At 31.3% G+C, this 25809-nt stretch overlaps 1 protein-coding gene across 4 annotated transcripts; it reads left to right on the top strand.

Annotated features, from left to right (window-relative positions):
• The first annotated feature begins 18964 nt into the window (after positions 1-18964).
• Positions 18965-25011, top strand: LOC108329106 (UBP1-associated protein 2A). 4 transcript variants are annotated; one of them, XR_008247024.1, is made up of 3 exons: positions 18965-20458; positions 23863-24399; positions 24730-25011. XR_008247024.1 is itself a non-coding variant. In XM_052873112.1 (2 exons), exon 1 carries the CDS (start codon positions 19064-19066, stop codon positions 20456-20458), a length of 1395 nt encoding a protein of 464 aa, XP_052729072.1. In that variant the 5' UTR covers positions 18965-19063; the 3' UTR covers positions 24730-25011. The 4 variants fall into 4 exon arrangements, 3 of the variants coding, with proteins under 3 accessions (XP_052729072.1, XP_052729073.1, XP_017418624.1); XM_052873112.1 differs by lacking the exon at positions 23863-24399; XM_052873113.1 differs by lacking the exons at positions 23863-24399; positions 24730-25011 and adding an exon at positions 20983-21360.
• The last annotated feature ends 798 nt before the right edge of the window (positions 25012-25809 follow it).

The raw sequence follows: 25809 nt of genomic DNA, 5'->3' as shown, positions 1-25809 counted from the left end.
TGGCACAAGGTATACGTCTCTTTTTGACTCATCCATCCATGTCTGCAAATAATGTTGTTTGCTTTTAAGTGTGTTACCAAAAGATTGAATGGTCTGAGGTTCAACAAATTCGTACATGGAAGACCGACCTTGGTCTACAACGATTGTGTCCATGTACCTAAAACAACAAAGTTAAGTTGTTAAAAACTAGGAATCTAAATAAAACTAATATGGAAGACAAAATTAACTATCTTACATGCACCACAGTTGAATGATGGAAATATTCAACATCTTGTCTCCCCCAATCACCTCCAATGCATCAGTCAATGTGATATATACTGGCACATGGGGGGAGACCAAATAATCTCAAATCCCAGTATAGTTCTAATGGTGCTCTCTTCAACCTGGGTAATCTTGTCATTAGCTTTGATAGAGGATCATCCTCCGCTTCAGCCATGTCATCATCTTCATGTATGACTGTATCATGAATCGGCTGCTTCTGAAGACGTGTGAACTGAAGATAAGAATTTCAAAGTTATCAACAAATATTTTTAAATTTAACATAGAAATAGTAATAACAAAGACATTATACATGTGGAGTAGCAATGTGTGACATGATCAATGTTCTAGGCCAGACTATAAATGATCCTATGGCCTCCCCCACAAAATGAATTTCTGGAGTGGGTACAGGCACCTGAGCCTGGGGATCCTGAACCTTGTCAATCGTCACACACACGTGGTGGGGTAATATGGGAACACCATGAATAGTCTGTCCTCCCTCAAGCACTCGTCCAACAACCACAATGCATGGGGGATCCCCATCAACCAACAACTCATATTGATCGCTATACTGAGTAGGTTCTACAGCAGAGCATGATCCTCTAGTGCTGACACGAGGTGGTGTGGGACTTTCAGCGGGCCCCATTGTGCCCTCCATCATGGAATGCAGCTTCTCTTCAAGCGCTCTTTGTATTTCTTTTTTTTCTTGTAGCTGCTCCATGAATCGTTGCTCCATTGATCTCATGCTTTGGTTGAGTCTTTCCTCCCACTGAAGATCCATATGCCTCAATGCCTCAATGCCTCCTGACTCATTGATTGAGTGTTTTTCTGTGTAGGGCCAAAGTAGTCACGAAGACCAATCACCCTAGGAACATTGATTAAGTCTTTTCTATTTTTTCACTATGATATGTCACTTATATCTTGTTTATTCTTCTATCAAAGCCTGTTGTTGGAATTATTGTGAAGAGATTTACAAATCTCATATATCAAAATCAAGGATATAATAAGTCTTCTTTCTTCCTTATTTTGAGAAGTTCAATCTATGTTTTTCCGCTCTCTTGATTTTCTTTTAGTTGTATTTGGATTTTCTTTACTCTCATGAATTCTTTGTGTGTTTATGAGTCCAACCATGTTCTCATATAATTGATTTTATCTTCTCGTGCGTATGTAGATAGGTTTTATGTGGGTGGAAGTTGCGAAAAGATGCTTTAGAACTTAAAAATACCCTTTCAGGTGAGGGAAGCTAAAATTTTGAACTATTGCATGATGATTTTTGTTTGGTCTATAGATGTGTATTGATGTGGTAATTTGGTATCTTAAATTGGCTTGCTTATTGTTTTTATATATTGGTATGAAATGATTATCCCTAACTTACATGTTTATATATGTATGTATGGTTGAAATTGGGCTTTTCTTGGAAAGCATGTTAAATGAGATAAGTTTGGTTGAATCAATAATTTATTATGAAATTGAAGATGTTTCTGACTTGGTATAAGCTTGATATTTGTTTTTTGGGATTTTTGGAACTGAAAAATTACATAATTTGAGTTTCTGAATTATGCAAACTCACTATGCGAGCCTTATACCTCATTAGGTGAGTTGGGTTTTCCTGTTACGAGTCATTTCGAAAAAAATGAGATTCTTGCTTTGTTAATCCAAAGATATAAATCTTTTTTTATTATTGTTGGGATCTTTGGTTTGATGTCTGTAGTTAAAAAAGGTAATCTCTTATGATTGTCTATTTTAGGTTTCTCTTTTATGAAAAATATTTTCGTGAGGAGGTTTTTGTGCATTATTATGGCCTTGGGTTGATCTTGATAAAAGTATGTATTTTGGGAATGATAAATGTGTGTGATATGAAGTGTAAAGCATGCCAATGTGATTAAATAATTTTATATATTTTTTGTAGATATGTGTTATAAATATATGAATGAAAAGGAAATGAACGAGGAGTATAAAAAATATGAAAAGTTTCAAAGAGGTTATATCCTATGAAATGGTATTAGAGGAATGGAATGAAATATTTCTAGGAGGTTATTTCAATATAAAGGGATGTGATATATTGCTTTGTATGTTATGTTTTGGTTGCATGAGGAGGAAATGTACGGTAAGATAGATAGTTATACAATTGTTAGGGACACTCTTCTGAAGCTCTCTATTCGACTGTCAGACTCATATAGAAGACGATATCTAGATGGTGAAGAGGTAAGCAGATTCCTATAATTGGCTTTAAAGATGACAAAACAGGTCACCCGACCTAGCCCAACCCACCACGAGTTGGTCACTTAGTGAGTCAACTTAACCCGGTTCACTTAGTAGTGAACACAAGAAATTTGAACTCGACCTTATCACAAGTTGGTTCACTTAATTAAAAGAAAGTTACAACTTTTTTTTTCTTAAATCTAACAAATTTTTAATATGTAACCAAAATCTAAAAAGTCCAAACATATTTTAAAAAATTATTTTTTTTACATTTTAGACATGGGAATGAGCCTCTCTCCCCCCAAATTTTAGAAAAAAAAAGTTTGCTTGTATTTTAGGTTAGACTGTTAAGTTAAGAGTAAGGTGAGTTTTTTTTATATCTAGGTTGATGAACCAATTTCTTAATGGATCAGGTACATTTTTAGATTTTATTGAAATTTGAATTTTTTTTAATTCAACCCGACTCAAACCTGTAGTGGATTGGGTTAGAAAAAGAGTTTTAACCCATTTTGATAACTCTAGCTGGTTTAGAGGTTAGCTACCATTCTCTTTTAAGTTATAAGTGAATTAACCCTATCAAAAGGAGGTTTGATGATTTGATAAATTTGGGCTGGTCTTGACATATCATACCATATTATTTTGAAAGTTCTACAATAGGTGCATAGCTTCTAGTATCCGGCCAATTGCATAAATATCCAAATATTTACTCTAATGTTATTGATTGTATATGTATTTTTCATTTGTGTGATGACATGAATATTGGATTATGTGATTGGTTGGTTTAGATTGTGTTATAAACTATTTTTATAAGTTTAAAGTTATTATTAGTTTACTTTGTTTGTTGGTGTTTATTGTGTTCTTTCTTTTAAAATTAACGTTATTATTAAGTGAGTAAATGATGTTACTGTCACGTAAGAAAGAAAGTAGTATGATTATAGTGTTGTAACTTCTTCAACAACTTATTTTGGTCATGTATTTTATTTTAAAAAATCTTATGTGAATAAGACTATATATTACTATGTTTTTATGTTTATGTATGTTTTATCCCCTTTATATGACTAGGTTTGCTTTATACTCAATCATATAAGAATTTGAGAGAATAAAAATGTCTATTTTATCGGGCTGTTACAAATGTAAAAGAATATCCAAAATGTCAGACATGGATTCAATTTAATATAAAATATTTATAATAACTTAAACATATTTTTATATTTGATGAATTATTAAGTTGTTTTTTATTTCTAAAAAAAGTTAATATTTTCTTCCCTAACAATTATTTTGTCGGTAATATTTTGAATAGTGAAATAAAGTGTTTTAGTGATTTAGAATTAAAAATATTAAAAAATGGATATTTTATTAAGTACTAAAAATTATTATTTACAACTATATTTCAACTGTGAATCATTTATATGTTATTTAAACTGTGTATCATTTAACCTTGCTTAGTTAATAAATTTTAACATACATTTTTTTTAATTAATCATAACCATGCTTTTCTTTTATACATTTTAATATACGTTTTTTTAAACTAATGACAATCAAATCAATATAAAGACACTCTTGATATACTGATTTAGTTATAAATGATGTCAAATGGATGAAAATAACAACTCAAGAATAGCATAATATGCATTTGAAAAAAAAATCCAACTGGCAATAATAGAGTAAATGAAAAGAGTACCGCAAAATAAGAAATATACATAGACATAAATGTACAAGAAATAGATCTACTATTATCATTAAAATGTACAAGACAATCTCTAAAAAGTAAATAAACAAAAAACAATGCTCGGCATATTAGAAAAAATAAAAACTTCAAAATAAAGTTGGAAATAAAATCGTTATCGAAACGGTAAAAATTAAGAACACCTTTTAAAAATATGTTGATATTAAATATGAATATGAATACAACATTTTATAACTTTGAATATAAAATTAATGCATAAAACAAAATATTATTAAAAGGAAATAATACTTTTAAAAATATAATTAGGTTACCAATAGAAATAGCAATACAATATTAATTATATGAAAAGAGAACAATTATTACTATCATAAAAAAATTAAAAAAGAAATATTTTTATTATAAATAATGATTAAATATAATTTATATCTAGTATCATATTGTAAATAAAAACATTTTTCTGGCACTGTGCATCTTCGAAAGAAATATAGAAGATGATAAGAAGGGTGTCTGTTTTCCATCACCTAAAAATAGTTAAATTAAATTAATTGATGACTTTTAAGAAAAAATTGTTGCAACACTTTGAACATTTGTTTAGTACGTGTACTGTCTAGCTAAGATGAGTATTCAAATCAATCAAAACCAAATAATGGAATCTCACATGCCCTAACAGGGCATTATTTAACTTTGCTCTTTGCATAGGACTTAAACTTTTCCAATTTAGAGAAATATGCTCTCAACTCAATCATCATTCTCATTTTTTATAAAATAATACCATTAAGATTAATTATTGTATCTAATGTTCAGATTATTTTATTATTTTGATAAAGATTAAATATGTTTTTAGTCTCTTAATTTTCATTAAAAATTGAAATTAATTCATTTTTAAAAGTTTCATACCAATTTAATCTTTTATTTTTAGAACTACATGGATTTAGATCTTTTAACCAAATTTTATTAAATTTATTTGATGTTTCAAACGTGTTTCACAGTTAATATTAAAGTGAAAATATGTCAAACAGTGTAAGAAACTCAAATGTTATCATGAAACACTTTTGAAGTGTCAAATAAACTTAACAAAATTTAGTTAAAAAGACTAAATTCAAATATTTCTAAAGTTAAAGAGTAAATTGGATCAAAGTTTTCAAGATTGACTATTTTCAATTTTAGTTGAAAGTTAACCAATAAAAACATATTTAAACCTTCTAAAAAAATTTATTTTTAAATTTAAAGTTAATTTTACAAAATGAATTATAAAGTGAAACTTCTATTTATTTATATATTATAAAGTTGTACGATTTGATAGTGATTTTTCAATAACAAATAATCTCATACGATAGATTTAGAATTATTTTAATACTATAATGAAAACTAAATTTTAATACATGTTATAATATTTACACCTACTTATATATTTATAAATTTATTATATGTTTAATTGGTATGACATTTTCAATATATGATATAATTTTTAATACATGTTGTAATTTTAAAAGTCATCTCAAAGAACTAAAATGAGCATCAAAATTAATGAAAACTGAATAATGTAATCGCAAATTATTAAAGCATTTTTAACTTTGCTGTGTGTGTAGGGTTCAAACCTTTTCAAATTAAGGAGTGATGTTTCAATCACCAATTCTCCTTTAAGTCTACTGATGTCAGTAATAAAACTTTAAATTTTTCTGAGATAATATTATTAAAATAAATTATAATGTAATTCTGCTTTAAATTTAGAAGTGTTTACATATTTTTGGAATTAAAAAATAGCTCCAAATTATATATTTAAATTGTTTTTTTTAAACAATAACGAGTATTAAGTGTAGAACGAAAGTGATTTTGTGAGGCGATTGAAAGCTGGTGGATTTGGGACTAGACGAGGGAAGTGGATTATGCATTAAGATTGTTGAACAAAATCTAACGGTTGGCATGCAATGGACACAATAATGCATGAGAAATGTTGAGTGGTTGAAGGCAGAGACAGAAGGGAACAAAGAGATGTTATGACTAGTCCAACCCAATCTGATTGACAGGTTAAATGCGATTATTCTTTAGAATGTTTTATATTTTTAAATTATTTTATGTATTTATTACAATATAATTAAAATTAATTAATTTGATTTACCTTTATATAACAGTATATAATTAAAGTGTTTCTTTATCTCGTCAAATATTATTCTAAAAATAATAATTTAAACTATAAATATTATTAAAACATTATAGGATTTTAAAATATTAAATTATCAATCTATACAATTAAAAGTAATAAATAATTTTTTTTAAAATAGTAAAAAAATAATGAAGATATTGTTGATGAATTATAGATTAATTCACCTTCAATTTACCTGAAACTCTTTAACCCATACAATAAATGAGTTGAGTTCAGTTTAATCCATGAAAAACTAAACTTTTTCCAATTTAACTCAACTTGAACCGTGATAAATCATATTAGTTTATAGATTTAAACCTATTTTAATTTCTCTACTTCTAAATAATATCGTGATACACTAAACAATATATCCTTTTTTATCATAATTTTAATTAATGTATATAGCGACCGGTAAGTTATAAATATTTACTTTTTATTTTTTTCTTCTACAATCAATGTAGAAAATTTTAATTTATATTTCTTTTTATTAAATGTGAGATATATACTGATCAATGTTATAATTGATATAATGTCCATATATTATCAATCAATGTTGAAATTATCACATTTCCTATATGTTTGTTATTGTTGTTTTAATCGGGGTAGAATATTTTAAGAAATAAAAGAAAATTATTTATAAAAAAAGTGTGAAAGATATTTTATTATATATGAGGCAATTCTCTATAAACACTTTTAGCATAGAAAAATAAGAAGAAAAAATAATTTTTCGTAAATTACCTTTCCAACTAATTTACGACAACTTTCTTATATGACTTTTCCAAATATTTATTTTCAAATGGTGCCTAAGCTAATTTCATCTTAAAGACAGGTTTATTTTATTTTATTTTTTAAATATAAGATTTGTAAAGTGTTTTTTAATAAGGAGTTTAACTGAAGTTGTTTAAAAGTGTTTTTATTTATTTTATAAAATTACATATTAAGTGGGTTGTAATAGTTGATTTTTTCAGTTTCATTTTAATCCAATATCTACAGTTTTTGCACGCGATCTATTATCTAACTGATCATAGTGAGTATAACTTCAAAATAAAATTATTTCAAAAAATTTGAATAAAGATAAGTAAGGGATTATTTCATAATTATAAATATATTTCTATTCACTCTACTTTACTTTTCTTTTTTCCTATTCTCTTAAGTTATTTGTGAGACGGTAGTGAATAAATAACCATTTTGACCTATTAGAATTTGTTTTAAAGTAGTGTCTTTTTTTAAGTTCTTAAAAGGTTTTAGTACATCATTGAACCAACATAAGACCAATTGCTGAATACAACCCACTTTTTAGTTACACACCCCTTCATATCTTTTAATTTTTTTTCTTCAGGTCTTCCTTTTCATATAATTAAGTTTTGGATTTTATTTTTCGTAATCGGAAAATGTTCCGAAGATTTATTTTGTGATATTGCAATGGCAAATTCAAAGTAATTTTAAGGCTCTAGAAATTGGGGTAAAGAGTAGTAGATGTAGTTTCTAAAAGGTTTAAATCCTCGGATGGTCCTCGTATTTATATGGGAATCTCAAATGGGTCATCATTTTTTTTCGGTCTCAATTGGGTCATATTTTTTGTAAAAATGAGCTAATTTTACTCTAACCGTTAAGTACTCTTAGACGGCGTTAAGTTTAGCTGAGTTGTATTTTATATTTTGATGTTGTGGCATTGTTCATTAAAATTGAATGGCTGATGTGTTTTAAAATTGTTCACATCACAACTCAAATCAACTTCTTCTTCTTCTGTCTCACCACTTTCTCTCTCTCCTATCTCTTCCAACGCTCAAAAGCTGCAATCTTTCTTTGTTTTTTCCTCTTCTACTTCATCTTCCAACTTCTTTGTTTTTTTATTCAAATTCATTATTATCTTTCAATAAATTAAATTAACTTATTTTTCATTGTTTTTTTTTCTTCAGATCACTAGTTTTCATCTGAATCATCATTTATTTTTCCTGACCAATTATCGCGTTTCACATAATCCGAAACACATGTATGGTAAACAGGCTTTATTCTTCTTGACCAATATCAATTACGCACTAAACATACACTACTTCTAGCTTCTGCAGTATTTTTCCTATTCTTCATTACTTACCTTTATGGTATTTTAGTCAGTTTTTTCCTTTTATGAAAAAGTGTTTTTTGGATGGGAAGAAGGTCTGCATAACCGTTAAATATTCATCTCCTCTTATTTAATAGTCTTTGAACAGAAAAGGCCAGTATGCATCCGATGTCATGGATGCATGATGCATCAGCTGCCATGTTAAACTTTGCTTTCGAAAGGAAAAGCAGAGAAATAAAGTCAATTATTTTATTTATTTTTGTTTTTAATGGATGCCTCATTCATACAGGTGGAACCCTTTCAAAGTCTTCAATCAATGAATTTTGCATCCTGACCCAATTAATGTCAGTAGAAGCACCACGCATCAGCTACTTTACAATTAAATTAATTAAACACATAATTAGATATTTTTGTAATTCTAAAATTCCATTTACTGATGAGTCAAAGTCCAAAGTAGTTAAAGTAGAGAAGAATAAAGGATGGAGCAATGGAGAGATATTTTTAATCCAGAGAAGGAGATGATAATGAAAAATGATAGAAAATGGAGAGGACTGGAAAAGTTGGAAGATGAAGTAGAAGAGGAAAAAACAAAGAAAGATTGCAGCTTTTGAGCGTTGGAAGAGATGAGAGAGAGAGAAAGTGATGAGACAGAAGAAGAAGTTGATTTAAGGTGTGATGTGAACAATTTTAAAACACATCAGCCATTCAATTTTAATAAACAATGCCACGCCATCAAAATATAAAATACAGCTCAGCTAAACTTAACGTCGTCTGAGAGCACTTAACGGTTAGGGTAAAATTGGCTCATTTTTACAAAAAATATGACCCAATTGAGATCGAAAAAAAAACGATGACCCATTTGAGATTCCCATATAAATACGAGGACCATCCGAGGGTTTAAACCTTTCTAAAAGATAACACTTGATTATTTATTAAAAAATTAAACTATAAATAGTTTTTTAATAATCGAGTTTCATATTATAAAAATATTCTATTTCTCTAAAATTATCTTAGAATTTTCTTTGTCTTCTTTCTAGGTTTCTAACCTAATCGTTCATCTTATTGATGATCATGAACCATTAAAAGAGTTATAACAGAGAACTTTATATATATTTTTAATCAAGATTAAAAACATGGTAAGTTTAATTTTACTTTAATTTTAGATGCATTTTAGCATAGGTAGAGTTGACCGTAAAGATCATGCATGTATCTCAAACTTGTGCAAAGTAAATCTCTATTTAATTGTGATCTTGGTAATATATTTAGTTCTTTGATCTAATGTTTGTGTAGCTACTTAAAGGATCTAGATATAAAGCTTTATGAACATCTATGACAGAAGGGTGTGTTCTACAACATATAAAGGAATCTAGTTTTAAATTTAAATATATTGTTGTGTGATGAAATGAAATTTGTATGATGATGAATTGTTGTGTGGAACTTGATTTGAAATCATGTCTTTATGGTTATTTGTTAAGTTGGTTATGTACAACTAACAAAATGCTTCAGATGAATATCAGGGTCAAATTAGTTAGTGCACTAATTGGTTCTCCAATCAAGCTTATATGGTTACTTGTTATATTCCTTCAGTAAAACTATAAACTGCTCAACATGTTATGAATTCTTGGTTTGGTGAGTGGTTATCCAGAATAAAATGCTTAATTGTATTGGTCTCTTTTGCACAAGAAGGTGGTCAACATCATTTCAATTGCTCTCATATCTTGCTGTAGTTAGTGATTAGTTGTATTCATGCTCTGTGGTTGGTTCTTATAGTCATTATGTACAACTTCCACAATGGTTAAGTTTGAAAAAATTGGTCGCATTTATTGGTATAGAAACACTGGAACAAAAAACCTTGAAAACTACAGACAGAGAAAACGTGCACAACACCAGGAGTGAGGCAATGAGGCAAAACCCGTAAACCTTCACACCCACGGAAAACCTGTAGAACCACCAATTGATGGGGAGCGAGACAAAACCAATGACACCGAGAGAAGAACAAAACCAACAAAGGTAGAGAGAGAACACCAAATCCAACAAGAAAAGGGATACAACACCAAATCCAACAAAGGTTAGGAGCAAAAATGAAGTGGGAATGAAAGGGGTAGCAACGAACGTGAATAGCAAGGGGAGAGAAAAAAACCTAATCCAAAAGAAAAGTTCGAACAACAGGGAGAGTGAAAGAAAAACTTTCCAAAAAGTGATATTTTTCCCACTTTTCCCTCAATCACTGTGCAAGTTTTTTTCCAAGGATGAGTTGTTATCGTGTGCATTTTGTTCCAAAGGATGAACTGGAACCGTGTCAAATGAGTGTAAAGTACATGTGGACATGTCAAGCTACTACTACTTATAATAATAATAATAATACTATTAGAAAGTGAGTTTATGCCTAACTCATCCCCACAAAACCGACTTTATCTCTAGTTGATGTGGGACTTCCAACACACCCCGTTCACGCCGAGGTATAGACATCTCGTGCGTGATAGTAGAAATTGGGTGGTCCAATAGCGGCCCGATTGCGGGTGGAAGAGAAGAATAGAATGCCCACTTAGAACTCGCTAGGATAGGCTCTAACCATGGCTCTGATACCAGCTGGACAAGGAATGGAACCATCAACAAAGCCAAATTTATTCTTCATTTGTAGTGCCATAGACATCGAGCGAGCCCATCCATGATAATTGTGACCTTCAAGAATCGGGGAAACAAGCACCAATGAAGGATTCTCATTAGGATGAATGTAATAGTCATATGTTGTATCTTGCAACGATGCGAGAGTAACAGAGGGAGTAGCCATAAAAGGAGAAGAAAAAGGCAGAAAAGCCAAGAACGAAAGGTAGAAAATGAAGATCTGGACAGGAAAAGAATTGGTTGCGGAAGAACGTGATAAAAAATTAATTTTCTTCTGATACCATGTTATGAGAAAAGAAAGGATAGAAATTGTATTTCTTATTCCATAAGAAGAGAGTACAATTTTACATGTTGTGGAAGCTAAAGCTCTATATTCTGCTTCGGTTGATGATCTAGATATAGTACCTTGCTTCTTGGATTTCCACAAGTTTCTCAATCTAAACCTTCTTTTTCTACCTTCAATGGCAAAGGTAAACCCTCTCCTGCCAATGATTATGGCCGGGGAAGATCTTCATATCAAGGTTCTCAGGCTCGTTATCAAGGTTCTCAGGCTCGTTCCTCAGGGGGAAGGTTTGGTGCACCTCGACAATGCACTCACTGTGGCAGGACAAACCACACCATTGATACTTGCTTTCTAATACATGGATTACCACCTGATCTCAAATCCAAAAGAGTCCACAATGTTACAACAGATTCTTCTACAGTAGTTCCTTCTTATAATAATTCTCCGGCACAATCACATTCCGCAATTTTGGGACTTTCTCAAGAGCAAATTCATGGTTTATTGGCACTTCTTCCTCAATCTAATCCCACAATCCCACATTCTACTAATCTAGTGAGCTCTCATAATGCTTCCACTTCTTCTCAGGCTCAAGGTAATATCTATTCCAAATGGATTCTAGACACAGGTGCTACTGATCATATATCTAATTCTTTGTCTCATTTTATTTCTTATCATAGAATCTCACCAATTACAGTATCACTACCCAACAAGAACTCTTCATTTGCTCATTTTTCTGGCATTGTTTCACTTAGCCCACACCTTACTTTACATAATGTCTTGTTTATTCCTAATTTTTCTGTCAATCTTATTTCGGTCACAAAGTTAACTAAATCTCTATCTTGTAAACTTAACATTTCTGAATTTTCCTGTGAAATACAGGACAAGTCAACCCTGCAGATGATTGGCAAAGCTGAAGAAAGAGATGGCTTGTATGTCATGATAGTTCCTGCACCCACACCCCTTGGTTCACCAGCTGCTATTACTTCTGAGAATTCTATTGCTTGTTCTACAATAAGACATAACTCTATAGATATTTGGCACTATAGACTAGGGCATCCTTCTTTTTCTTGTTATACCAAATTACGCAACATGTATGCCACTTTACCCAATACAAAATACACGCATTGTGATGCTTGTCATTATTCTAAGCAAAGAAAATTACCTTTTCAATTAAGTACTACTGTTTCAAAAGCTCTTTTTGATTTAATTCATGTTGATATTTGGGGGCCCTATAGTACTTCTTCTGTTGATGGTTTCAAATATTTCTTAACTATAGTGGATGATATGTCTAGATACACATGGATTAAATTAATGACAAGTAAATCAGATACAAGATCACAACTTATTGGCTTTGTTTCTTATATAAAAACACAATTTGGCATTGATGTAAAAGCTGTTAGATCAGATAATGGTAATGAGTTTGCAATGACAAATTTTTATAGACAAAAAGGGATACAACATCAATTATCATGTGTTGAAACACCTCAACAAAATGGAGTCGTTGAGAGAAAACATCAACACATTCTCAATGTTGCTAGATCTTTAATGTTTCAATCCCATTTGCCCATAATTTTCTGGTCTTTTGCTGTTCGTTATGCTGTGCAACTCATTAATATTTTACCTTCCAAAGTTTTGACATATTTTTCTCCATCTCAGCTGTTACACAATGTTAAACCTGACATTACTTACTTACGAGTTTTTGGCTCACTTTGCTATGCTTCAACTCTTCAAACTCATAGAACAAAATTTCAACCTCGTGCAAGAAAATGTGTTTTACTGGGTTTTAAAACAGGAGTGAAAGGCTACCTTTTGTTAGATTTCAATTCTAGGGAAATTTTTCTATCAAAGAATGTAGTATTTTATGAAAATATATTTCCTTTTCTTACTAGTGACAAGCACTCACCTATTAATACACAAAATTCCTTGGATTTTGTCACCAAAATTATTTCACCTCCATCACCTCTTTTCTCAGAAGTTACTGATCAACCCTCTTTACCACTTACATCTCCTCCTTCTATTGTTTCCGACCCTGTTATTTTCTCTTCTCAGCCTGTTTCTGTTGAACCTGTCACTACTACTCCACAAAGGAAATCAATTAGGCCAAAACATACACCATCTTACCTGCAGGACTATCATTGCAACATGTCATCTACTTCTTCCGCCACTCAGTCATCCACAGGTACCTTATATCCTATATCTTCATATCTATCATATGATGCATTATCATCTCTTCATAAATCATATGTCCTTAATCTTTCCCAAGTTAGTGAACCTAAAACCTATAACCAAGCCATCAAACATGATTGTTGGAGAAATGCCATGGATAAGGAAATTGCAGCTTTAGAAAATACCAAAACTTGGGTTTTGACTGATCTACCTAATGGAAAGCAACCTATCGGATGTAAATGGGTATACAAAATAAAGAGGCATGCTGATGGGAGTATTGAACGATACAAGGCAAGGCTTGTAGCCAAAGGCTACACACAACAACAAGGTTTAGATTACTTTGAGACTTTTTCACCTGTTGTCAAACTCACAACAGTAAGATTGGTTCTAGCTTTAGCAGCTTCCAAACATTGGTATTTACATCAACTAGATGTAACTAATGCCTTTTTACATGAGGATCTAGATGAAGAAGTATACATGTCTCTTCCTCTTGGTTATAAATCTGAAAAACCAGGACAAGTTTGCAAGTTGTTGAAGTCTTTATATGGACTCAAACAAGCCTCTAGACAATGGAATTACAAGTTGACAACTACTTTACTTTCTTTGGGCTACACACAATCAAAATCAGATTATTCACTTTTTGTCAAAAGTGATTCTGCTCATATTACCATCTTACTTGTTTATGTAGATGATATAGTTTTGGCAGGTGATGACATCCAGGAAATCCAAACTGTGAAGGCTCTATTGAATGCAAAGTTCAAGATTAAAGACTTAGGCCAACTCAAGTATTTTCTGGGCTTAGAAATTGCAAGATCTTAACAGGGCATTAATTTGTCACAAAGGAAGTATGCTCTAGAGTTACTAGAAGATGCAGGATTGTTGGGGTGTCAACCTGTTTCTACTCCTATACAGCCAGGCACAAAATTTTCCAAGACAGAAGGGAAACCCTATTCAGATGTGCAGGCCTATAGAAGACTTCTTGACAGGTTACTATATCTAACCAACACAAGACCAGATTTATGTTTCGTTGTTAGTACTCTCAGTCAATTTCTTTCCAATCCTTTGGAAGATCACTATGCAGCAGCAATAAGAATCCTGAGATATATCAAGAACAATCCAGGACAAGGATTATTCTTTCCCTCCAACACAGAACATGCTCTCAAGGCTTTTAGTGATTCTGATTGGGCTGTTTGCCCTGACACTAGAAGGTCTGTGACTGGTTTTAATGTGTTCTATGGTGCATCATTAATTAGCTGGAAATCCAAGAAGCAAGGTACTATATCTAGATCATCAACCGAAGCAGAATATAGAGCTTTAGCTTCCACAACATGTAAAATTGTACTCTCTTCTTATGGAATAAGAAATACAATTTCTATCCTTTCTTTTCTCATAACAAATACTTATTAGTTTTTACATGTTGGTGTTGTGTTTATGTAATACCCAGTATTGATAAATATTATCAATTTTTCTAAAAAATCTCTTCAAATCAATTTATAATATATAAGTAAGAGTCAACTCTGAATTTATAAGGTTAAATTAAATTTAAAGTCTATTTTCTAATATGATATCAAAATTATACATTAGAGTCTATTTTAACAAAAATTGTTATTTGTTGAATCATTCATTAATATTTAGTTTCACGTTCGAGATATATATACTTGATGAGAGTGAAAAAATGTGTTAAAAATTCAAATCATTAATTGATAATATATAAATAAATACAAAATCTGATTTACAAATTACAGTTATAAAATTGAATTAGTCTTAAACCTAATCTTTTAACAATTTTATCTATAATTAGTGTCATATCACAAATACAAAGAGGGGACAAGAAAAAACAGAATAGAACAAAATTTATTTATATAGGATGGTGGTAGTTCATGGATCTCTGACTAAATCAAATGGATACTAAATTTGGGCTCTTGAAGAATCTCCTCCAACCGAATTCCTAGATCATTCTCTCCTTGCTTTGTCCTTCCCAAGTGCCAACCTGATTTATCTGGGCTATTATCTGAAGAGGAAGCAGCAATGGTAGAAACTTGGCTTCTGTTCTTGGTACGGACAAACAAAGAGAGAAGAAGTACAATAGAAGCCATGGCAAGGAGAATGAAACCCTAGTTTAAGTTTCATTTATCATACAACTAACCTCTGTGAAATCATATGTTTATAAGTAGAGAGATGTTGTTGATGACTCACCAAGAATTGATGAAAACTTTGACTTTTCATCACAACAAAATTGCATTGGAAACGGAGCTACAAAGTTGGTTAGGAGTTGTTGTTTCATGGGTGCTCTTTTCAACACCTGTTTTTTTGGACTAATTATGTGTCATTAGCTCACCAGTAAAAGAAGATCACCACCACCCTTTCAACCATGCATTCTTATTTTTTATTTAATTTTATCCCAATATTAATTAAAAGAAGTTATATGGTCTTTTATTATTTCTTACGTTAGACCAATATTAATTAGTTAGAAAATTATGACTTCACACAATCAATTTTTTTCTTATTACAAAATTATTAATGTATACTTGATCAAATCATCATCAACTAACAACATTAACATCATCTAATTCAAAAGATTCCATTGATTCTTTCTAACTAATAAAACTTGTAAAATTTGATGATAGTTGAAAGTATTTTTTTTCTAACTTTCTATTCAATCAATTCAAAAGTTCTTTTGACTGGTATCATTAATTAATATCATTTGAAGAAACATCATTAATGTTGATCAAATAAATTATATAATGTTAAACAAATAAATATTGATTAATTTCAACTAAGAAATATCGCTAATATATATCTATAACTATATAAAGAGGATACACATTTTTAGGATGTCTTCTTTTATTTATTTTTTCAATTTTATTCTTTTAATTACTCTTTTTAAAATTTAAATAATTATTCATATTTTCAGTTTTATGTAATTATTTTTCTGAATTCAAATAATTATTAATTATAACATAATTACTTACTTTTTTAATTTAAATAATTACTTGTAATAAAAAATTATTTATACAATATTATTTATAATATTTATTATTTCAATAACTAAAATTTATTTTATTCATAATTGTATTTATAATTATATTTTTTTACTATTTTAATTATTATTTTTAAAATTTAAATAATTATCTATAATAATACTGGATAAATATAACTTAATAAATATAAATTTACTTTATATATCAATTTAATAAAATTATAATATCATCACCCACAAATATAATATTATAAATATTTAAAAAAATACGTATAAATAGACGCAATATCCTTTGTTTACGTTAGTATATAAATGAAAAAACAAAAACTTCAATCACAGTGTGATTCTCGCAATATCAAACTAGCAATCTTTCAATCAAGTCATACAGAGAGAATAAGGAGGAAAAACATACTTTAAAACTAAAAAATATAAAAATTACATTTTTACTCTTTCTTTTTATAGGAAATTTGAAATTCTGTATTTTTTAGACAATCAAATTACTTTCATAGATATGAAATTTTTTAATTTCTTTTAAAATACTCTTTATTCAAGTACGTTTTTATGGTAAAACATTTTAAATTTTCTGTTAAAATGAATTATCTTCTGGAATTTCATCTAATAACACTATAAGGCTTCTTTAATCTCATGAATTTTATTTTTAGATCGAATTGTGTCTATTAGTATGCTGATGCTGAAGAAGAACTATTTGAAATGTGAATTTTATAATATGTCATTTTCATAAATATAAAAATATTTGTTAATATATATAGAAATAATGTATTGAGCATATTTAGTACACGTATATCATAATATACTCAAAGAATTGATAAGCCGAAAATTAAGTGCTCATACAAATTGATTCATAACCTTTTTCAACTTTAAACTTGAGCCCTATGCAAGAATCCACAGTCCAGAAAGAAAACTAAACTAGTTCCCTTTTAAGTCGTTCAATTCAAACAAAGAATCCCAATGTTTGGTTTCTCTTAACATGGAACACTGGTTAAACCATTATACGTGTTTATCTGATCAACAAGTATAAACTCTGGAGAATAGTGAAATATTAACAAGATTCATAAACAAAGATTCCAAGTTTCATTGAAACTAGGAAAACAAAAGAAAACCATGTAACATCCTATTTTATCTCACACTTAATATTTTAATATTTCATAGTTAACACATTGTATCATTATTATATTTGTTCATAAAGAAATATAAAGGAGTTCACATAAAAAATAAATATTCTTAATTTCAAACAAAAACACTCATGAAATGACTAGAAACTATTCTCCATAACTCATGAAATAAAGTGATAATCAGTTTATTTAAAATCGTGAAATTAAGTTCTCTAATCTAAGTGCACATCTCAAATTCAAAATCCGAGCAGTCAAAATGGAGTAATATATCTTAGAAATCATATATAAAAATTTAAGCTTACTTTAATGGTAAAGGAAGTGGGGATTGAGATTTTACCAAAGTAACTTGAAAAATAGAAAACAAGAAAAACATAGTAAAGAACAACCAACACCCATACAAATAGACAAATAGCTAACATTACTAAAATCCAATATGTTCATATCTCATATTACCATAATCATGAACCTAAAATATACATCTATCATGCATAAAGAAGAGAGTCAGCTCCCCCTACCTCTTGTCTTGAATAACTTCAATTCTTCTATTATGTAAAGTATCTGAAAAACACTAGAAATGGGAGGGTTGAATAGTATCAATGATTTTTTTTTGCAACCCTTTTGATATAGGACGTTCGTCGAGTTTTGAATTTATCAAATGAATACTTAAACGCTTAACCTTGTAAATGATTATAAAAAAATAGTTTTTTAACTTGTTATTCAGAACGTATTACAGAGTTTGTAAAAACTTCCTTAATTGAATAAGAATTATTTAGAACGAAATGTTATTTTATTTAAAAATAAAAATGTAACTAGATAAAACATGCCTTAACACAGAGAAAACATAATTAAATCAATTTTATTTTACTAAAAAATAAAATAAAAAGTAAACAAAAAAACTATAAACTCATATAACATGCCTTAATACGGAGAAAACATAATTAAATCAAATTTTAAAAGTAAAACTTAATTAAAAAAATCTATATGAAAACTTTTAACCAAAATTAAAATTAAAAAACTAATTAAACTTAAAATAAAATATAACTACCATAATAATATGCCACTACAAACATCATACACTTTACCACTTTCGAAACAATTGTGATGTTGGTAATACTACTATGAACCTATGGTGCACGCTTTGGTGGGTATTCTTTCCATAACTAATTTTGAATGAGATAAGATAATTCCAATAAAATAATTTGCTAAAATTAATTAATAATCTCAAAAACAACTCTTAAATAACTTACGCACATCAAGGAATAATACGTGTAGATTTAGAAAATCGACAATTAAAAAAAAATTTAAGAAAATAGGAGGAAACCTGAGTCCATACCATCCCCTCAAATTTTCTTATCGGGGAAAAGCAAAATAGAAAAAGAATTGTGGCGACTAAAAAAAGGATATAGAAAAAAAATAAAATAAATATATACAAGAGTATCATGTCATAGTGAATGCGATTGATTCCAAAATCCTCATCAGAAAAAACCCTAGTGCCACCCCTGCACTGCACTTGAGAAATCACCGATGGGGAAGAAGCGAAAGGTAGCACCCAAATCTTCTCAATCCGCTGAACCTCCGCTCAAGCAACACCAACCTGAACCCCAAATTGCGCCACCCGAGTATGAGGAAGTCGAAGAGGAAGAAGAGGAGGAAGAAGAAGTAGAGGAAGTAGAAGAAGAGGAGGAGGAGGAGGAAGAAGAAGAAGAAGAGGACGATGAAGAGCAAGAACAGCAGCAAGATGAGGATGACGACCCGATCGAAAAGCTTCTGGAACCTTTAAGCAAGGACCAGATCTTAAACCTTCTATGCGAGGCGGCGGCAAATCACCGCGACGTGGCGGACCGGATCCGCAAGGCGGCTGACGAGGATCCCGTGCACAGGAAGATCTTTGTCCACGGGTTGGGGTGGGACACCACCGCGGGAACCCTAATCAGTGCGTTCCGGCAGTACGGAGAGATCGAGGACTGCAAGGCCGTCACGGACAAGGTTTCTGGTAAGTCCAAAGGTTACGGCTTCATCCTCTTCAAGACGCGGCGCGGCGCGTGCAACGCGCTAAAGCAGCCGCAGAAGAAGATCGGCAATCGCATGACGGCGTGCCAGCTGGCGTCCATCGGCCCCGTCAGTAGCAACCAGAGCCAGCCGCAGGCAATGCCTTCCTCAGCGCCGACGCTGTCATCGTCGGCTTCGGAGTACACGCAGAGGAAGATCTACGTGAGCAACGTCGGTGCGGAACTCGATCCGCAGAAGCTTCTGGCGTTCTTTTCACGGTTCGGGGAAATTGAGGAGGGGCCTTTGGGGCTGGATAAGCTAACAGGAAAACCGAAAGGGTTTTGTTTGTTTGTTTACAGGAGTCCGGAGAGTGCGAAGAGAGCCTTGGAAGAGCCTCATAAGGACTTTGAGGGGCATATTTTGCATTGCCAGAAGGCGATTGATGGGCCCAAGCCTGGGAAGTTGCAGCAGCAGCAACACGGGAACGTGAATGCTCAGGTCCAGCGGACTCAGTTTCAGAGGAATGATACTGCCAATGCAGGTGGCGCGTATGTTGGTAGTGCTGCAGCAGCGCAGCCGGGACACTTGATGGCCCCCGCTGGGCCAGGGATTGGGTTTAACCAAGCGGCGTTGAATCCGGCTTTGGGGCAGGCGTTGACGGCCCTCCTGGCATCGCAAGGGACGTTGGGGCTGAATTTGTTGGGGAGTATTGGAACGAGTGCTGCGGTGAACCCTGGTGTGCCTGCTGCAGGGGCTGGAGTACAGAGTGGCTACAGTGCTCAGTCAAATATTAGTCCGGGTGTTATTGGTGGATATGGGACCCAGGTGGGGTTGCAGGCTGCATATCCGAATACGAATCAGCAGATAGGGCAGGGTGGTTCTGGAAGAGGGCAATATGGTGGTGGTGGTGCGCCTTACATGGGGCATTAGGTATGGTTTTGGTTTTTGTGCTTGATTTGTGTCTTTGATGTTTGATTTGTTTTCCTGCTTGGCATTAGTTTTATCAGTTAGGTACCATAATGGTATTGTCACTGGGAATGTAGGATATATTTTGGAGAAATTGAAAGCACTGTAGTGGTTTTTCCTTTTTTGGTATCGTATACGGTGTTTTGGCAGAGAAGAAGAAAGTAGGTGGGTAAAAAAGAAAAGGGAAATAGATGAGGAATAGGGTAGAAAAATAGGTTGTTTGATTTAAGTAAGTAAGAGAGTAGAAATATTTACATTTGCGATTTTTTTGTTTTTTTACATTTTATTTAATGTACATTCCTTGTAATCGATAATGATATTTGTGTCATAATCGATTATATGGGATCCAATGAGTCTAAAGCATCGCACACATAGCCTGTTTAGTCACCACCAAACAGGGCATTAAGGCATACATTGTCAAATTTTCTAGTGTGGCAAATAGGATTTTTTGATTGCATAGCATGAACTCAAATTGCTTATTCTTTCAGGTGACAATAGTAGCCTCTTGTGATCTAGAGTTTATATGCTGGAGCACGATCTTATAGTGTTCACTCTCGTTTATTGATTGGATTATGGCTGTTTCTATCTGTCACTGGACATGGAGGATGAAACAATTAATTTGGACAATGTAGACGGATATCTTAGGAGTTTGATTGAGGAGTGTAGTTATGGAAATCTTTTTGGAAAGCAATGTAGATAAAAAAGGTGCATTAGGAGTTGAAAGTAACTAACCGAGAATAAAGAACGATGATGAACTAGGGATAGGTCGTAGTTGGACAAATAGATGATTTCTATAGTTTTTCATTCATAATCATTGTTGTTTATTCCTTGCTTTTTCTTTTGGATTATCTTTTTCTCGTTTACAATTCCTTTGTTCTTGACCTTTTCGCATCTTTTGTTGAGTGTACTCCTTTGTAGAGCTTGTTATAATCATGTTAATATTTTGTATGCTGAAGTTCCCATATTCAATAGGGAGATTACATCCTTTCTCTTTGACCTCTTGTCCTCAAATATAATTAATATGTAAATGATTGTGTTTGCTATTCTTTTTTTCTGTTGGATTAAGAATGACCACTTAATGGTCGGGCAGCTCTTATTGATTAGTATAGAGACATGGTGTGTTCTACAGCACATTGTATAATACTTTATATCCACGGTCTATATGTAGGAGCTTAAAATGTAATTTTTGTGTGTTTAGTAATATAATTTTTTGTCAGTGTTTTGATTAAAGTATATATCTTTATTACCTTGGACCAACTATGGAATAGACATACAATAATATATAGATAATCGAAGAAATGTGACTTCCTTATAGATTTGATTAAGAATTTTTAATTTTTAATTATAGCAACAAAAAGCGGCTGGTAAATTCTTTGGTATGTTATGAATATTTGCTACAAAGGAAAATAGAATTGTTAATTTTATGTATATATTGTCATAAATTGATTCATGTTGTTGTCCCTTGGATGTGGAATAGTAGGGCCCTACATGAGAAGCTTGTGTCTAACACTCTTTGAATTGTGTTCGTCAATTTCTTGAGAACAGAGGGGATTTGGGTCTCTTATTTATTACCTGAAATTCTGGTTGTAAGTGAAACAACAAATTTTCAAGGTTATTGCATATATGTCCTATTTGTTTAAGCAAGCTAATAGAAGTTAATTCTGTGATACATCTTTTTGTATATATTTTTTTCCCAGAAGCTAGAAGCAACTTTTTGAGTCCACCTCGAAAAAATTACATATATATTGTAATTTTCTGATACATCTTTTATTTATGTCTTTCTTCCATACGCTATTTATTTTCTCTTCTGGATAAAAACTCTGAAGCAACTTTAGAGCCCGGAATATAATTTTTTTAACGTATCAGTTTTAAAAATATTTTTCCTTGTAAAAGCAAATGGACCCTTAACGACATGCTTTTGAAAGTCTAATATATAATCTGTTAAAACTTTAAATGTTCCTCGGAGTTTCTGGTGGATTCTGTAGAACAGCATAAGCTTTACTGTTCATATTTTTTTTTTCCTGCTTATCTCTCTTGTTTGCATTGACATCAGTGATGTCTATTATATTCATCAGCTCATGCCTATTGCGGATAGGGTCATATTTTACTAATTTGTTAAATGCATTGTATTTAAAATTGAGATTTTCCCCAGGAGGGGGGCACAATTGTGAATACAATGTGAACCAGTGCATCCTACCTAAATAAAAAGTTGTTTTTAAGCTTAAACTATTTCGTTGAGAGTAGGCAATGGGCTCATTCATGTTAGGTGCTTCATCTAGGCCTTGGGTTGGAGTAGGTAGCCACCCTGCTTAAATGTTAGTGTCATGCATTGGTGTTCAATATGTGGACTATTACTGATTCCAGTTTCATGTTTCCCCAGACATCCCATGCTGTCTGACCATATAAGATAACAATGTCTGGATTAGGTCTGACGGCAGCAAGAGATTCCTAATCTTTTTGAATGCGTTTTCCATGTCTATGTAAAAAAAATGGTCTTGGTTTTTTCTCACCGTTTCATATTTTTTTCTGTCCTATATTTCCTTGGTAAGTGATTTTCTTTATATTTGCAACACATTTTTTTTTTTTAAACTTTTACAGCTGTGATATTCTCATTACCTTGAGATGTCGAAATTTTGATCTTGGAATTTGATTTTCAATAGTTCCCAGCCAATTTTGCTAAAGCGTGGTTTTTGAACCCTTCCATTTTTTCCACTTAAATTGTTTTTCATGCTTTTTTATTCATTTTTGCAGATTCCTCATAAGTGCATCAGTATTTTATTACTGGCCTGGTGATTCTTCTGAAGTTTAAGGAGCTGATGCAATTGGCGTGTTTATAATGAAATGTTACTTACTAGAATTATCAGAACATTTAAAATATCAAATGGAGTTATGTTTTCGCCACGACTTTTTCTTGTTTTCTTCCGTTTCAAAATATTGTAGTATTTTGACTTGTTTAACTTTAAAAAAATCCTATGGAACTGTTTTTGTATTGGAGTTAACGTTTTATCTGAATTATGGAGGAGCTTGGGATGCTGAACAAACTATATTTTGAAATTTATGTTTGTATTGACCGTTGCGCTTCAACTTGGTATTCATAAGTAGCTTCAAGTGTTTTATATCATTAACTGATACTGTTTTCCTCTGTTTTTACTATTTTATTTGTTTCTTACTTTACCTTTTCATTCTTCTTTAACCTGTGATCATCAAAATGAAATGTCATTGTATGTCAAGTGCTTTAGGATATCAATATCATCATCCCCTTGAGACGATAGGTTAAAGCCAACATATCAAGTCATTTCTTTTTCATTTTGTTTTTATTTTACTTCTGTTAACAGTGTGTGCACCTAATCTTTGCAGTTATTTTGCAGGTTTGATGGCCATGCTTTAAATATTCACCAATGTAATTTGATTAGGTTAAAAATAACAAAATAAACATGTTTGGTTCTCATTTAACTTGAAAATGCCAATCTTGCTTTATCATTTCCAAGCTTGTTTAAAATTGTCCTTTGAAGTTGTCAATGCTGTGGATTTTTTGTTGATCACTTTGGGGTTTCTCTTCTCCCGGTGATATGTCTGGGAAATTGTTTTATTTTATTTCTCAACCAGATATGAAATGGTTTTTTCCAATCACTCTATCAGAAATGTTAACTGGTTTTATGAGGCTGACGATTATAATTACTTTCATGTTTGTTAATTTATATAATGGTTTTCAAATGTTTTGCTAATATCGGCTTTATACACTCTTCGATTCTAGAAATCCTTTTAAACTTGATGTAGTGTCTTTATATTGGGAAAACCAAAATTTCCTAAAGTTGTGTTTTATGATAGTTAGTCAGCTTTGTTATATTGATGGATTGATGTCCTACTTACCGTCAATTGAATAGGTGGCTTTCATGGACTGAAAGGTATGATACAGTGTATTGTCTCTAATTTCTTATCTTTATTTTCGTTGAATGACAAGTGTTTTGACATTCTTTAAGTTTGTTTGGATAAACTTAAAAGTATTTATAGAAGGATCATTTAAAGAAAATAAATTGAAATAATTTTTATTATATAAGTTAACATAGTTTAGATATAAATTCTGGTGTTGAAACTTTGTTATTGGTTTTTCCAAATGTGACTTTTTTGATTTATGTAAATATATTTTTTGTCTAAAATTGTTGATGCAAAAGTTTATGTAGACATATTTGTTGCACTACTTACTGGATATTTGGAATTATTGTGTATTTAAATAGGAATTTACAGAGGGCTGTTGTTCAGTTTCTCAATCTTTGCTGCTTTTGCCTGAGTGTCTTTGTATTGGAGAAGATCTGTCGGAGAAAAATAAATTCTCAGTGATCCTATAACTGTTCTTGTTTGGACGCTGCTATCAATATATTGAATAGAACTAGGGACATGTTTGGATGAACTTTCTTACGGATTCTTCTATGAATCAAAAATAGGGAAAACATGGAACTAATTTCTTGAGGTAATATACTTTTATGGGTAGGTTAATCTTATTTTATTTTTCTTTTATCTTTAGAGTTTATTTAAGAAACTTCCTCAAATAGGATTTACATTACCACTGAAGTTTCTAGGAGATGCCCATTTCATTCTTTGTAAATTTGTGATGTTATTGCATTCTTGCTTTTTTTAACTGCTGTAGACTTGGATTAGCTGTTTCAAATTAGACGATAAGTCTATTTTGAATTTTTAACCATAATCTTCGTAAAAGAATTCTACAACCTATTTCTATATTAATCTATAAAATCTGGCAAGAACGATAAATGTCCCATTTCCTCTAGGTTTGTAAGCTGTTGATCATGCCCACGGTATATCATATCATCTCTCACTTTAATGAACTCAAAATGACTCGAAATTTAGTCAATTGTGCGTCTTCTTAAACTAAATTCTAGTGAATTGTCATTTAGTTTATAATTGGCTTCTTAAAATAATTGAATGAATTGGTAGTCATCATCAGTGTTACTTTATTTGGATCAAGGTGTCTAATATTTTCTTTATGGATTTTATTATAGTATATATAATTTTTATGGTGTTTCTTGTTCATTATGTTAGGTTTGAGATTTATTTTATATATTCGTTTCTTATGAAATTTTATTTTTTATTCTTATTTTAAAATTTAGGATTTTAGATTTTATGTTACAGCATGTTCCAATGAGATCATGGTACCCACAATAAAAGCGTCCTGGTTGGTATTTTCTTTAGCTTAATTTTTGAATTACGTAAGTTATTTAATTGATATAGAAAATTAAATTTATTTGTTAAATTGTAAATTTTAAAAGATTTTATTTTGCCCCGTATTATATTTTATTAAT

The sequence above is a fragment of the Vigna angularis genome, chromosome 2 (assembly GCF_016808095.1).
Source record: "Vigna angularis cultivar LongXiaoDou No.4 chromosome 2, ASM1680809v1, whole genome shotgun sequence".
In the NCBI taxonomy this organism is placed as follows: Eukaryota; Viridiplantae; Streptophyta; class Magnoliopsida; order Fabales; family Fabaceae; genus Vigna; species Vigna angularis.
The sequence above is the reverse complement of the archived record's forward strand: the minus strand, read 5'-3'. Positions and strand labels throughout refer to the sequence as shown.